The sequence below is a fragment of the Nomascus leucogenys genome, chromosome 6 (assembly GCF_006542625.1).
Source record: "Nomascus leucogenys isolate Asia chromosome 6, Asia_NLE_v1, whole genome shotgun sequence".
Taxonomy (NCBI): Eukaryota; Metazoa; Chordata; class Mammalia; order Primates; family Hylobatidae; genus Nomascus; species Nomascus leucogenys.
In genome coordinates this window covers 96913058-96928445 of record NC_044386.1, presented here as the reverse complement: position 1 = coordinate 96928445, position 15388 = coordinate 96913058, and the positions used below count along the sequence as shown (strand labels likewise).

The 15388-nt window shown below is 39.9% G+C and overlaps 1 protein-coding gene across 5 annotated transcripts in view; it reads right to left on the bottom strand.

Annotated features, from left to right (window-relative positions):
- Positions 1-15388, bottom strand: part of HMG20A (high mobility group 20A) — a 101058-nt gene that overhangs the window by 28694 nt on the left and 56976 nt on the right. For 2 of the 5 annotated variants that reach the window (XM_012507471.2, XM_003275439.4), the window contains 4 exons: positions 14143-14218; positions 13263-13478; positions 12455-12597; positions 6220-8834 (listed from right to left, as the gene is read on the bottom strand). In XM_012507471.2, coding sequence (XP_012362925.1) covers positions 12461-12597; positions 13263-13478; positions 14143-14218 — 429 coding nt within the window. In that variant the 3' untranslated portion in view covers positions 6220-8834; positions 12455-12460. Of the gene's footprint in view, positions 1-6219; positions 8835-12171; positions 12598-13262; positions 13479-14142; positions 14219-15388 lie in introns of those variants that run through there. The other 3 variants (XR_004030573.1, XM_030814856.1, XM_030814857.1) reach the window with 2 other exon arrangements.

Below are 15388 nucleotides of genomic sequence, written 5' to 3'. Positions count from 1 at the left end.
TATCTCTAGGTCTATTTCTAGCTTATCTTAAGGAACTACTCTTTTTCTAAGGCCCAGCTCAAAATGTTATCTTGGTAAAGCTCTTTTGCCTTCCCCCAAGCAAAACCACTGAATCTTTCCTTTGTGTTTTCCAGAATACTGTGTTCACAGCCGTTTGATCATTTATCAGACCCTATTGTAATTAGCTTTTGTATCTATTTTTTGTTATATTGTGAGCTTCCAGTGGAGAGGGACTTCCTCAACTTTACACCCAAAACACATAGTACTTGGAAATGCTTGAAAAAATGAATGTACCTAAAATATTCATTCTTCTGAGGGATGAATAAAATCCATAATTACTATATTAGTTTGTCCTTTAAACCAAGAAATTCTTTTGATAAATATAACATAAGTCTACTTCAAAAATCCACCGGCCCCAAGAAAAATAGGTTGTTGTCTTACATTCCAGTGCCTGGACCCAGCTGCCTTCAGTTGACTTCTATCCTTGAAGATAGCAAAAGCACCCCTCGCAGGAGCCCATTTGCTGAGTCTTTAAACCTTCTGACTGTATCAGTGATGTCTTCTCACATTACCCTTCTTTGAATGATGCCAAATATATTTTTGACCAGTCTCCTTCAAGCAGACACTTTCCATTTCTTGCCCCAGGATTTTCTAATGGTCAGGTTATGGCATGATTTTTATATCCTAGAATATTCAGCTGCTTTATGTCAATCTTAAACAAATGCAGATGCAAGTTTTAAAAATTCTTTTCCTAAGGAGCGTCAAGAATTAAAAAGGAGACCATTCCTTAATTTCACAGTTCAACGCACAACGTGAGTAACTGGATCTACATGTGTGCACATGCGCTGAGGATAGAAGGAATGTTAGCAAACACTGACCTGAACTTAGAATCTCAAGGAACCACAGAGTTTTAAGAACTGAAAGGAACTTTTTAACTGATAGCAGGGAGATGTGTGTCTTGCCCAGGGGCTCATCTGTTGTTAGGACTTCAAGTTTAGCCAGTCAAAAACATATCCTTGATTTTTCTTCCGTGATGTTTCATACTTAAGTCTGCAATCTCAGGCCATGGCACCTCTCTCCGTTACCCAGTTTCCCAAGCCAAAAAAACTGAGTCATTCTTCTTCTTTTTTCTTTTATAGAGATGGGGTTTCACCATGTTGCCCAGGTTGGTCTTGAACTCCTGGGCTCAAGCAATCTACCCACCTTGGCCTGTCAAAGTACTGGGATTACATGCATGAGCCGCTGTGCCCAGGAAAAACTGAGTCATTCTTGATTCGTTTTCTTTTATTCTCCACATCCCACTCCTCAGCAATTCCTGTCCATTATACTCCCAAACTATATCCTGAATTAATCTGCCTTTTTCCACCACTCTAGGCTAAGCCACTGTCATTTCTCGCTTGGGCTCCTGTGCCAGCCTTCTCCTAGTCTCTCTGATTCTTCTCTTGCCTCCCCCACAATTCTCTACACAGCAGCCAGAGTGACCCTTTATTTTATTTTTTTTTGAGACAGAGTCTTGCTCTGTTACTCAGGCTGGAGTGCAGTGGCACAATCTCAGCTCGCTGCAACCCTTACCTCCTGGGTTCAAGGGATTCTCATGCCTCAGACTCCTGAGTAGCTGGGATTACAGATGCGCACCACCATGTCCAGCTAATTTTGTTTTGTATTTTTAGTAGAAAAATACAAACATGGTTTCACCATGTTGGCCAGGCTGGTCTCCAACTCCTGGCCTCAAGTGATCTGCCCACTCCCACCTCTCAAAGTGCTGGGATTACAGGCGTGAGCCACCGCGCCTGGCCCAGAGTGACCCTTTAAAAACAGAAATCAGATCTTGTCACTCAGTTGTGTAGAACTCTCTTCACATTACACTTAAGACAAACTGCAAACTCTTTACGACACTTCTGAGGATCTACGTGATCTTTCTATTGCCTGCCTTGCAACTTCAAAGCCACTCTGCCTCTCGTTTACTCTGCTCCAGCCTCACCAGCTTTTTCTATGCCTTGAAATTCCAGAGCTCATTCCTGCCTCAGGATTTCAGCCTTTGTATACTCTCAGCCCTTCACCGGGCTGGCTCCTTCAAATCAATATTGTCTTTCTTCAAAAGATACTTTTTCAGAAAGGCCTTTTCTCTACCCTAGCTTATATCATTTCCTCTTATCTAGGTAATTGGCAGCTTATATCATTTCCTCTTATCTAGGTAATTAGCTGAGATGAGTTTGTTAGGTTACTTGTTTATAGTCTCTTCTTCCCCAGCAAGGGGAAGAGACCTATGGGGACTAGGACCCAGAACAATTTCCAACGCAAGAAAGATATTCAACAAATATTGTTGAATAGGTCTAATTCCAGTTCTCAGACCCACCGTACTATGCTACGGCCTTGAACTCATGCCACTCTCATTAGTTATCTCTAAGACAATATGGCTATAGTGGAATGTAAAACCACAGTTATCTGGATATAAACCATTTCTCTACCTGTTCCCTGTTCTGTAACTGCACAAGTCACTTATCAGATCTGTGTCTTAATTTACTTACTGTAAAAATGAGTACAGTAGTCCTACTCTGTAAAGTTGTGGAATTACATAATTTATATAAAAAGCACAGCAGAGTGGCCTATGGTATGTGTCTGTTATTTTACTTTTCGCTTTAGTCTTCCACAAATTATAACAATTTATATTTAAGTGTCTTCTACTCTATGACAGGCACTATTCTAAGTGTTTTACATGGATTGACTAATCTACATAAAAACTCTACAGGACAGAAATGATAAATATCACTATGTTACAGATGAGAAAACTTAAGTCATACAGTGGTTTATGCAACTTGCCTAAGGTCATATAAGAGGAAAGCAGCAGAATCCAGACTTGAACCCAGCAGTGTTGTCCAATTTCAGAGGTAATAAAACAGTCATTGACTATCTTTATTGTGATCCCATGGTAAGAAACACATTTTACATTAAAAGTGTATGTAGACATACGACTGTATCTAAAGTACAAGTTTCACAAAATAATACCCTTACTACGTGTAGTGCATTCTGATAGTTTCTCTTCATTTTAATTTTTAAAAATGTTTTTGACCAACTACTGATTTAATGATCTATGAATGAATCAAAAGTGCACTCTGAAAAACTGCTTGTCTAAATTACAATTAATCCAACTGTTCTGACCTTCCAGCTACGTCAACCTCTACCAGAAAAACTCTGATGGCTATCAGTTCAGATTTTCATATTTCATTTACATTCCAGATAAAGCCCTTATTAATTAGTTAAGATACTGATCCCCCACCCTGACTCAGATCTACTCTCTATTGCAAACTCTTTTGCACTTATGGAAAAAATATCTCATCAGATAAGATTCAAATAACTCTTTCACTCTCTAAAAATTATTTGTCTCTATTAAAACTATTAATACAAGCTTCCCTATGTTAGAAATATTTATGTACAAGTCTGTCCTTCCCACTAGATTATCAGAAACTATGGAGGGCAGAAACCATGTTTTATAAACGTCTTTGTAGTCCCAAATAAAGGGTGAATTAAAGTGAAATGAAGAGAAGTTGGTATAAAAAACTCTGGCTCTTAAGTGTTGGATGGTGTGTGTGTGTGAGAGAGAGATTCAAATAAGAGAATCTCTTACAATGAATCTTACATATTCCCACATAAACATATAAAACATCCTCCCACTGATCTGGTGTTGCAGGTGGTTTATAAAAATCCTTCTATCTGGAAAATCTGCATTGGCCATGCACTTAATTTCCCAATGCCATTCCTATCTTCTTGTGGCTCCTCCTTTTGCATTTCACTAAGCTAAGAGAATTTACATTTCTACCTCTGGCAAAAGTTTCCCCCTGTAGACACATAGTCCTATGAAAACTAAACTGAAATGGTTTCTAGATGAGCAGATGTACATTAACAATTTCACCTAGTCTGACTCTCAATCCCGATTTCTTTAATGGGCTGGCATATAAACTACTGCTTATATCCATAGATATTGAAGTATATATCTGAGTGCAGGCTATATATCAAAGGTAAACAAATAAAACAAAGAAAAAACCCCTGACTTGGAACTCTCAGTTGCAAGGCAGGAAATTCTTTCAGAGGGCAGGAAGTAGCTATGAGCTTTTCCGCTAAGCAATACTTCAATTTCCCCACTCTTAGGGAAAGCTTGTCCTGGTGGTGTTTCAATTCAGCAGATGCTGAGCAGTTAGAGAAAGGGAACAAACGACTAGGGGAAGTATTACCACCTGTTTATGTTGATTTTTACTAAACAAGACTGGCCACCAGCTGTTGCAGGGTAGGGGAAGAGCTAGACGGGAACAGGAAATGGCAACTCAGACGGAAGCTAGTTTTTGGCTTTCTGGCTCTCTGGGGGAAAAAAGTATCACAGAAGTACATGGTCATTCTCAAATGGCCAAGAGACAAAGGCAAGATAATGCACTCCATTCACTAGCATGGTGGGGTTGGGCTTAGAGTGCATAAATGAAGTCACACATAGTTATGAAATTAATGTTAGTTGCCTACTATATATTCATTTTCTCCTTCTTCCTAAAACCTGTATTGTTGGGCACAGTAACGTCCATGCAAGAATGACATCTCTTGGCCTCCTTTATAGCTAGCTATAGTCACATGATTGAGTTCTGGCCAAATTAAGTGAAAAAGTGTTGAATACGATTTCCAGGAAGACTCTTTAGAGGGCCCTGACTCAGCTAGGTTTGCTCATTTTGGCCTTGCCCTCTTTTCCTCATGCTGCCAGGAATTTCAAAGTGATGGCTGATGGTCAAGTGGCTATTTTGGACCACAGGATGACCTTGAGAAAGATCATGTTGTGGTACAGACAGAAGCCTCCATACTAGCCTTTAACTGCCCAACTTTGGCATAGTTTTCTACGAGAAAGACACACTTCTTATTTAAGCTGTTGCTAGTTCTGCTTAATGTAGAGTCAAATTCAATCCTAACTGAGATACCCTGATAGTTACTGGCAATCATGTAACAGATACTTCCTATCTTCCTGTCCTCCAAGGCAAGGTGGATTCTGTTACCTTACTCTATCCTTCTTACAATAGTACAGGAGAGCTGAGGCATGTGTTACGTCAGAAGAGGAAATGAGTTGAAACAAATCAAGACTTGCCCAATGCCACACAACTGGCTACATGGAGAGCAGCAGGCTCTGGAAACCAGGTTGCCTCACCCCTAGGATTTTTAAAAGCATAGTAGAAATAGGTGACAAATTTCCTTTAAAAATATTTTGATTAGTTATTTTCAAAAAGCAAGCATTTGGCCGGGCGTGGTGGCTCATGCTTGTAATCCCAGCACTTTGGGAGGCCGAGGCTGGCGGATCACAAAGTCAGGAGTTCGAGATTAGCCTGGCCAACATGGTGAAATCCTGTCTCTACTAAAAATACAAAAATTAGCCGGGCATGGTGGTGTGCACCTGTAATCCCAGCTACTCAGGAGGCTGAGGCAGGAGAATTGCTTGAAACCGGAAGGCGGAGTTTGCAGTGAGCGGAGATCGTGCCACTGCACTCCAGGCTGGGCAACAAGAGCAAAACTCCATCTCAAAAAAAAAAAAAAAAAAAAAAAAAAAGGGAGCATTTAAGCACATCTCCTTTCTTCTATCAAATGATCTTCTATCAAGGGGACATCAGAGTCACTGACTTTAAAAACATCCTTTTAAGTTGTCTCCAGAATACTACTGCTATATTAAAATGAATTAGAATTCACTGTACTGTTACAGCATACATTAAAAGAGCTGACTTCTCAAACAGGTAAAGATACATTTTGAAGTAGCAATTAGTAAAATGAACGTGTTACTGTTTTAAAAGCATAACAGACGTGATGATTAATGTAGAGTTGACAAAGTCTTTAAGAAGAAGAACAGAACTTTTTTATTTATTTTTTATTTTTTTGAGACAGAGTCTCGCTCTGTTGCCAGGCTGGAGTGCAGTGGCACGATCTCGGCTCACTGCAACCTTCGCCTCCCAAGTTCAAGTGATTCTCCTGCCTAAGCCTCCTGAGTAGCTGGGACTACAGGCATGCACCACCATGCCCGGCTAATTTTTGTATTTTTAGTAGAGACGGGGTTTCACCAGGTTGGCCAGGACGGTCTACGATCTCTTGACCTCGTGATCTGCCTGCCTTGGCCTTCCAAAGTGTTGGGATTACAGGCGTGAGCCACCGTGCCCGGCCAGAGGTAGGACTTGTTACAAAGCAAGTAAAATTGAAACAGGTGAATTCAACGTAGAAAAGTTTTAATGAGACAAATGTCAAACGAGCACATCAACTTCTTAAAAAACAAAGAAAATCTGAAAGTTTAATTACAAAAACACTTATACAGAAAACTTGGCATTTCAACAGTTCCAAACACATGTACACAAGTTTTTTCTAAAATCAGTCAGAAATAAAATACCTTGTCTCCCTTTCCTCAGCTGCTCCTTGTATTTTAATTAAAAAGAAACAAAGAAATCTGTAACACTGAATAGGCAACAGCTTATTTCTTGAGAACATAAAAGTACAGTAATATCTACAGGTGTACTGGAAAACATGAATTAGGTATTGTGCTAGCCTGTAAGTTCATTTACTGCCTCCTCATTGAGCACAGAGGAGAGAGGAGGTGGCATAGACCTGGTCTATAGATACTGACAGTTTTATGGCATCTGAATCCCAGCCACCAGAGGCAGGTGAGTAGCTACTGGGAAAGACAGCATTTCAAAAGCAAGCTGTTTATTTCATGAAAATTATTTCATACTGTAGGCTCTCTTGAGATCTCATATATTCCTGAATATGCAAATGTTTCAAGTCACTGTCAAGTGTCCCATCTAGAGTCAGGAGAATGATGATCCTGGACCATGTTATGGCCTTTTCTGGTCACAAAAGCAGTGCTAGCAATGCTGCACAAAACTGAACACAAATGAGAAACAGAAATATGAGGAGGAAGGGAGGACAGAAAGCATCTGGCAGAAGGAAAAAACAAACCTCGAGAATGGGCTCTGGATGTCCTTCTGCCATAGACAGTGAGTTCTGGCTTGGACTTTGCAGACAAGGAGTCTAAGAGAAGTGGCAGAAATAGCAGATGATGGCAGGGAAATGGGAAAATATAGAAGAGCAAGAGAGCTGGCTAGGTTTATAGCAATAGATAATAATGGGGTCTTATTCTAAAAAATTGCCAAGTGATGGTATGTGGGTTTCAGTGCATGGATATTTGATGTATGTTCATATAAGACATTTTAAAAACAGATTTTGTTGCTGTTGTTTTCCTTTGGACTAATAAAGAAAACAGGCAAGGAGATGCTGAGAAGACAGGATGGTGTAGCAATATGACAGGTAGTTCCCCCCATGCCCTGATTTACGGGCATACTATGAGGGGCCACACTTCTATCCACCTGCCTGCAGTGGTGTGGGGCCCAGACAATGGGCTCTGCTTGCTCTGCCTTTGGTTCCAAAGATCTCAGCTGTAACCTTTAGCCTTGTGCTCTAGAGTGTCAAAACAAAAACAAAAACAATGAACAACCAAAAAAACCCTGAGGTAAGAATCAGAACCTCTCTTTCCTTTTGCTGTTAAAGGAACCAGAAACTGCTAGGCGTGATGCTTGAGCCCAAGAGTTGGAGGCTGTAGTGTGCTATGATAGCATCTGTGAATAGCCACCGCACTCCAGCCTGGGCAACACAGCGAGACCTCATCTCTAAACAAAACAAAACAAAACAAACAAAAATGAACCAGAAAGTCCTCTTTACTTATGCTGTTAAAGAAAAAATCACTAAGGAGGGAGAAGGAAGGGAAGCCTGTCTTCTTCACATGGATTCAGCAGTTAATGGCTACAGAAGGAAGATAAAGGACATGAGAATTCTTCCTTGCTTTTTTTGTGAGCTCAAGTGACTATTTTGAATGATATTTCCACCTATCTAGATCTATGAATCATTACTCCTAAAGAAGACAGGAATTCCCTCAGTTTTCACTTACAATAAACTTAGGGCTTTGTACTCTTTCCCTTTCTCCTCTGTTTACAAGTGACCTTTTCCTCAGCAAAAATGCTCCACAAGACATTGCCAACAGATGGGAACAGAAGAGCCTTGCTGGGGCTGGGACTCCATGTCTGTGCAGGAGCAATGCTTAGAAAACAGCAGGCAGTACCACCTTGAGAAAGGAAAGAGCATTCTCCTTTAGGGCAGCAATCACAAAGCCACACTGAGGGCTGGCACCCACTGAGCACTGTGTGGGGTAGGAAACACAGCCTTGCTCCACAGGGCACCGTCAGCAAGAAGCTCCTTTCTTTGGAGTCGCAGCAGGGCAATGATGGGAGAAGATTGGGCCTGTCCAATGCAAGAAACTCTCCTTCAGAACCTTGCTGAGCAACAAAGTCCAGAGGTCAGAAAACGGAGACGTATAAATTGGTGGGGGCCAAGGAAAGCAAAAATAACCCCCAGAGGCATTTAAAAAAGTGACAGCTAGGTAAGAAAACTGGAGCTCCACTGATAAAAGGGTCTAAGCAAATTACAATGAAAAGTCTTCCTTTCTGCAGCAGCACATATCAGCATCAGGGTCACCTAGTAAGCTGAAGATATGCAGATCCACTTTAACAGAAATGGAAATGGTAGGAACCTGAAGACTTGGGAGAGTGGCTGCACACCTTCAAAGCTTCACACAAGGACAATTCCATAGGAAGCTCATATACATGTTGCTGCTCCCTCATTTGGCTTCCTGGGGTGACGGCCTTTCACTCACTGATAATTATTTCACAAGCAAAGGGATCTGCACTCTTTCTCTGCCCCCACTCAGTTCAAATTTCCATGGATGGCTTCTCATTCCTCACAAGTAAAAACACTTATGGAACATCTTGGAGCTCTAAGACCTGTAGAATCAGGAAAACAAAACAAAACAAAAACAAAAACAAACAAGGAAAATAACACCAAGAAAGTAAGTATTGAATGGAAGGGGTTAGCGCTATGGATTTAAAAATACTTTGGTTTCATAAGCGTTAAAGTGAGTGCAGGGTGTATGTAAACTGAAGAACTCATAAAGCTGCAAGCAGGCAACCTCATTGAGATGTTTTACATAACATTTCAATGAGAAACATGGCCCTGCTCCAGTTCAGCAACAATGGGAGGTAGGAAAATCATCAGCTAAACACAGAAAAGCAAATATCAGGGACAAACCTGAGGAGGGAAAATGAGTACCCTACTTTAGTCTGAAGAATGTGTGGTCAATCAAAACCAATTTTCTTCAAGTGTTAACTAAGGATATCTGCATGTATAGAGATGTATTATGTGCATATAATCAAGAACATTTCTCATATTAATAAAAATACAGTCACATAAGATTTTTTTCCCCTAAACTCAAACAGCCAAATATTATCATTGAAATCAGGCAACATAAGCATTTTAGTAGTTTTTATAAGGTAGTCACCTTTCAACTTAAAATCACCCCCATGGCTTCCTCCTAGCTCCACTTGTCTCTAGGTACTACTCAGCCACAAGAAAGGTGACAGGTAGGGTAATTCTTCCACTGTATATTTATCAAAATAATTTTAAAATGAGCTAAAATTCTATAACATTATAATTCCTGGATTGTAATTTTTTTCTATTTACTTCCTATGTATCTTAATGCTCTATTTCAGGACTTTTTAGTGCTTTCCCCTTCCCCCATCCACCTCTTCCTTAGAGCAATGTTTTATAAACCCAGTGAATGAGAGAGTTTAGATATCTGTGGTTCTAGTCTTGGATTCTGTACTCATCTACGCAGATATTTTCAAGCAAGATGTTTCTCCTCTCTGGGATTCAGTTTCTTCATATATAAAATGTTAGATTTCTAAAGGTCCCTAATATGCTCCTCTGAAACTTGTAGACCATTAGCTTCCCTTCACTCACTGGCTCCTGACAGTGGATGAAACCTTTGCCAAACTCTTGTCAGAGTAATTAATTGCATCATGAGTGCTGGGGACATCAGCCTCGCTGTCTGTACATATTTGTATAATGAGGCCAAACCAGTATTAATCACAGTCTTTGTAATTGTTTCCTTTGACAGTTTTGGGGGGTGTGGGGAACCATCTATTGTTAGTTATGTTTGCATGGCTAGACTGTAAGAATCTGTAGTAATATAACAGTTCACACTTTTAGCTATTTTTTCAGGGGCAAAATATTTGTAGGTTAAAATCAAGGATAATAGTAATATTCTAAGTTTTCAAATACTCCTCAGAAAACAAATAATATAGTTTATATTCTTGAGATGAACAAAGCTTTAGGAGAGTCTTACTGGCAAAATGCTCAAAATGGAAAACCACTTTTGGGTCAATACTTAATTAGCTGCCCTATATCTATGTGAAGAGACACGATGTTATCAATTAATGTTTTCTTTCACAATCTTCCACACTGTTTCTCCCAGCTCTCACTTTTCAAGCCTACAAGAGTGCTAATTGAAAACACTGTACAAAAATGGGAAGGATGATGAGCTCCTGAAAATCCCAGGCCTAGATTTACAAGCTGTTCCCTTCATAAGCAGCAGCAGTAATGCCACTTCTTTATTCTGCAGGGAGTCCAGCCATCTCTAAGAAGTACGGTCCGTTCCATCTGGCTACTCACTAGAAGGATGGTAATCCTTTCCCTGTCAGAGCATGGCTGAGGCTAAAATATAATGCATTGCCTTGTACAGTTACCATCCAAGGGCATCACCAAGAAGTATAAAGACTTCTGCCTTTGTCTCTACTAGGCATTTATCTTTATATATGTTGCTCAAAGTCCAAACCAAACCAGAATATAAATTATGTATATGAGTGTGCTCATGTACTCACAGGACGAATAAAGATTCAAACCCATGACCATTCTAAGGAACATATCCTGCTGTTGACTCTTATTTTAGTATCCATATATGGCCACCTCATTGTAGAGTCCTATCTTAAAATTTCCACACAGTTTATATGTCTGCAGGCATGGAATAACTTAACCAATAAAGCAAAGGGATGCCAATTTTGTGGGATGGCATAGTAAAGGGGTATCCTATCTCTAGGAATTCGAATGAACAAATACCAATTCCATTTGAGAAATGACCATTAGTACCAAAAAGTGTCAAAGGTAGATCCCTTCTGGAAAAAAAAAAAAAAAAAAGAATACACACTACTGCTCATTTATTGAACATATTTTTTAAAAACTTATTTTCTCTCTTTTTGCTTATTGAGAATTTTATATTTTTATTTTTATTTTTTTTGAGACAGAGTCTTGCTCTGTTACCCTGGCTAGAATACACTAGTGTGACCCTAGCTTACTGAAACCTGAACTCCCGGGCTTAAGTGATCCTCCTGCCTCGGCCTCCTGAGTAGCTAGGACTATAGGTGTGTGCCATCATGCTCAGCTAATTTTTTTCATTTTTTTTAAAGCAGGGGTCTCACTATTTTGCCCAAGCTGGTCTTGAACTCCTGGGCTCAGGCAATACTGCCTCAACCTCCCAAAGTGCTAGGACTACAGGCGTGAGCCACTGTGCCCCACCAAGAGTTTAAAAAAATTTTTGAGACAGTGTCTTGCTCTGTCACCCAGGCTGGCGTGCAGTGGTGTGATAATGGCTCACTGCAGCCTCGCCTTGACCTCCCGAGCCCAAGTGATCCTCCCACTTCAGCCTCCCAAGTAGCTGGGACCACAACCGCATGCCACCATGCCTGGCTAATTTTTTCTATTCTTTGTAGATATGGGGTTTTGTCATGTTGCCCAGACTGGTCTTGAACTCCTGGACTCCAGCGATCTGCCTGCCTTGACCTCCCAAACTGCTAGGCTTACAGGTGTGAGCCATTGCATCTGGCTGAAGAGTTTATTTTTTAATCTATCAAAACCAGGGAGTTACCTGTTTGTATGGTGAGTCCACCTCAACATTTAACAGACAACAGTCACTGTGTTATTGAGTGGTGAATATAAAAGCTTCCTACTTATGTAGGCTCACATACATACAATGTCTCACTGACTACTTCTAAATTATCATTAGTACTTTCCAGAGAAAAGGAAGATTAAAAATTAAGTTATATTTATTTTGTTCTGAGTGCTGTTTTGGGGATGATTTCTTCTAAGGTTTTCACTTTTCAAAACCTTTTGGGAAACTAATGCCCAAGAATACAACTAATAAGTGACAAAGCTAGACATGAGGTCGAGCCACAAAAACCATGCTCTTCCCATTAAACCATTCTGAAGCAAGCATGAGAAAAAACTGTCTTGAGTCTGTTTTCTTTTATTTTTAGAGACAGGATCTCTCTGGACTTGAACTGCTGGGCTCAAACAATCCTCCCACCTCAGCCTACCAAGTAGTTGGGACTACAGTGATTCTGTTTTCTAATATTATTTACTACATTTAACAACCATGCAACAGGAATCTTAACCAAGTCTCCAACTTGTTCATCCAATGTAATCCCAGGGTTTTAGTAGTATTGATAAAGTCTGATGACATCTTATTTTTGATGATGTGCTGGCATATACATATTTATCAGTGAGCACTCACCATTCCCTAACGATCAAGTCTGTTCACAACTTCTCGAACTGTAGCTATGAAGTTTTCATTGTCTTGGGGATTAGCTAAAATAATACTGTGCAGTCTGTTCATATATGAGTCAATGGTGTCCACTGTAGGTGTCTCTCCACTTCCTGAAGTGAGATAAGAAGAAAGTAAGAAAATCCTCTCTATCCAGTTTTACCATAAAACAAAATTTCAAAGAAATAGTGATTCTAATGTGGTCTGCTCCACAGACATGCTTTTAATTTTAGAGGAGAGACTTTTAGATCTCAAAGAAATGAGATTAGTCCACATACTCTAAATAAACAGATGGGCTATATAATTGCTGTATAGTATATATGAATAGCTGCATGTAACAGAAGGTTAGACTTTCTCAGCTTTCTGCTATGACTATCCTCAAAATGAAAGAGTATATAAGAAATACCAGTGTTCATTTTCCCTTCCTTCTCGTTAAAACAAAAACAACTAAAAAGCAAACATACATAAGAAGAAGCACTCTCAAGATTTACTACTCAGTTTCCAGTGTTCTGAATAGCAAATTAAGCTTAAAAGAGGGGAAAATAGATATTAATATATAAATGGACAAAAATTTGAATGACCAGAGAGCCTGAAACATTGGATGATTTTAGCCAATACTGACATTCTATTATATCCAGAGGAGAAAAAAATGTAGTTTAATTAATTTTCCTCTGGAGGAGATTTCAATCTCTCCACACCAGTACTAACATAAACAGCACTCCGCTCCCCACAACACGCACACCCCTGTCACTGACAGTTCTCAGGCAGGAGGACTTACCAGGCAAGGGCATGCTGGCAAAGCTGCTGGTCAGCACCTGCCGCAGGGTCTCCAGGTGCTGCTGTAAGACTGTGTTGCGGCTCCGCTCCTGGATCACATCCACCTCCAGCTTCTCCACTGCCGTGCGCATGCTCTCCACGTGCTTTTGCAGGGCTGCATTCCTCTCCTCAAACTCCATGTTGGATTTGCGAAGCTGGCGGAGCTCTGCTTCCCGAGCTGAGGACATACATCCCACAGAACACATGCAGCACCAGAAGGAGTCTCTGAGGAGTCCCAATGACTCTTACAGGGTAGTTCTGCTTAGCTGCCTCTAATTTAGCTACCCCACCTCATCTCCCTATTCTCATTATGGCATTCCAGATAGCAATTTCAGCAATGAAACGCCTGACTCCCCAGAGCTATTTTAATTCTTACAGCTAGTCACATTCCATACATAAGATTGCAACAAACAGTTTCAATTCCCAGTATTTTTTTGTTTGTTAGTTTTTGCTTTTTAAATTGTACAATGAGAAGCCTGAGGGGTTTTGCAGGGGGATCCTGGGAGACTGGCCAAGCACAGCTGTAGGTACCCATCTTTACTACAATGGGATCAGATTTGCTCTTACTTATTTTATATTTTGGACTCCCATGTAAGTTTCTATTTGTACAAGGGGTTCCAGGCTAAGAGTCTGAAGACAAGTGAATTTGTGATTTGCATTTATTTCCTTTCATCCAGAGACCAAAGAAGCTTTGACAACAATGCCCTAGCTTTCCTTCACTGGTCTTTGAGTAGTCCTAAGGAGGGATAACACTACCATTGCTTTTGAGCAATGAATTTCTTCTGAGAACTAAGTCCCCTGTCAAAAATCTGAGAAACACAAAAAGAAACTTCAGTAATCACCTTTGCTATGGTTCAAGAATTCCTCTGTAAATATAGGGATGTCAAAAACAGACCGTTCCTTTACCTCTGTTTCTTTCTGTGAATCAAGAGGAACAAAACAGTTAATTCTTAATAGAAGCTAAATTAAATAATAGTGCCTGAAGACAATGATCATGTCTTCTTTAAAGAAAGAATAGGGTGAGCAGGAATCAGTCCAGGTGAGTCTGTGAGGGAAATGTATTCATCTTTTGACTGGAATCCAACTTTCATAGAGCTTAAGCAGGTATTCACTTCTCTCAGGTATACAACTACTGTGCAATTAGAAACCTTAAAACAAAGTTACGTAAATTTCCCTAATGGAGAATTTGAAGCCATTTCTTAGCCTTGTGTTTTGAATAGTCAACAGTATACAGTTGTGAAAGTGATTGTAGTGGGAATTGAGAAAGAGTGTTTTTTTCAGTCACTCTTGTTAGTTATGCATGTAAAATGCTCCCTGAGATAAGATTATGCAATATAAATTTGCAGAGTGGACAATAAGAATTTTAAGCAGAAATGTAACTGCTATGAGCAATAATTATGATATTCCATTGGTACTTCTATTTACTTATGAGAGGCAGCCCATCTTTGGGGTCTTTTAGATTTTCTTTAGACACAGGAAAAATAAACAAACAAACAAACATATGAGACCGAGAAATCAGAAATAACCAGGCTCTAAAAATTAGAAAGCAAAGGATTATGTGAGATACAAAAGAATAACAAAGCCTAAAATTAATTCACCAATAAGCCATTAAAATTAAAAAAGCCTCACAAGATCATTGCAAAATATATTCCACAATGATCTTTATCTCAAGATGCTTTGGCTGTCATTTCTAAAATGAATTTGAAGTTGAAAGCATTGTGAATATTAAGTGTCTTGGCATAGTGTTCAAAATTTTCCATAACAAAGGTGGTAAAATGGCAGGAAGTGAGAAATGAAGAAACTGCTAGTGAAATCTTAAGATCCCAGGACCTTTATAACATGAAAAACACGCAAACATAATACCTAGATTCCATTCCTATAAACAATTGTTTAAAGCTAGACAGAATGTATCTTTCCTACTCTTGTAACCACTAGCTTTTTTTTTTTTCCCCGAGATGGAGTCTCTCTCTGTTGCCCAGGGTAGAGTACCATGGCACGATCTCAGCTCACTGCAACCTCTGTCTCCCGGGTTCAAGCAATTCTCTGCCTCAGCCTCCCGAGTCACTGGGATTACAGGTGCCCACCACC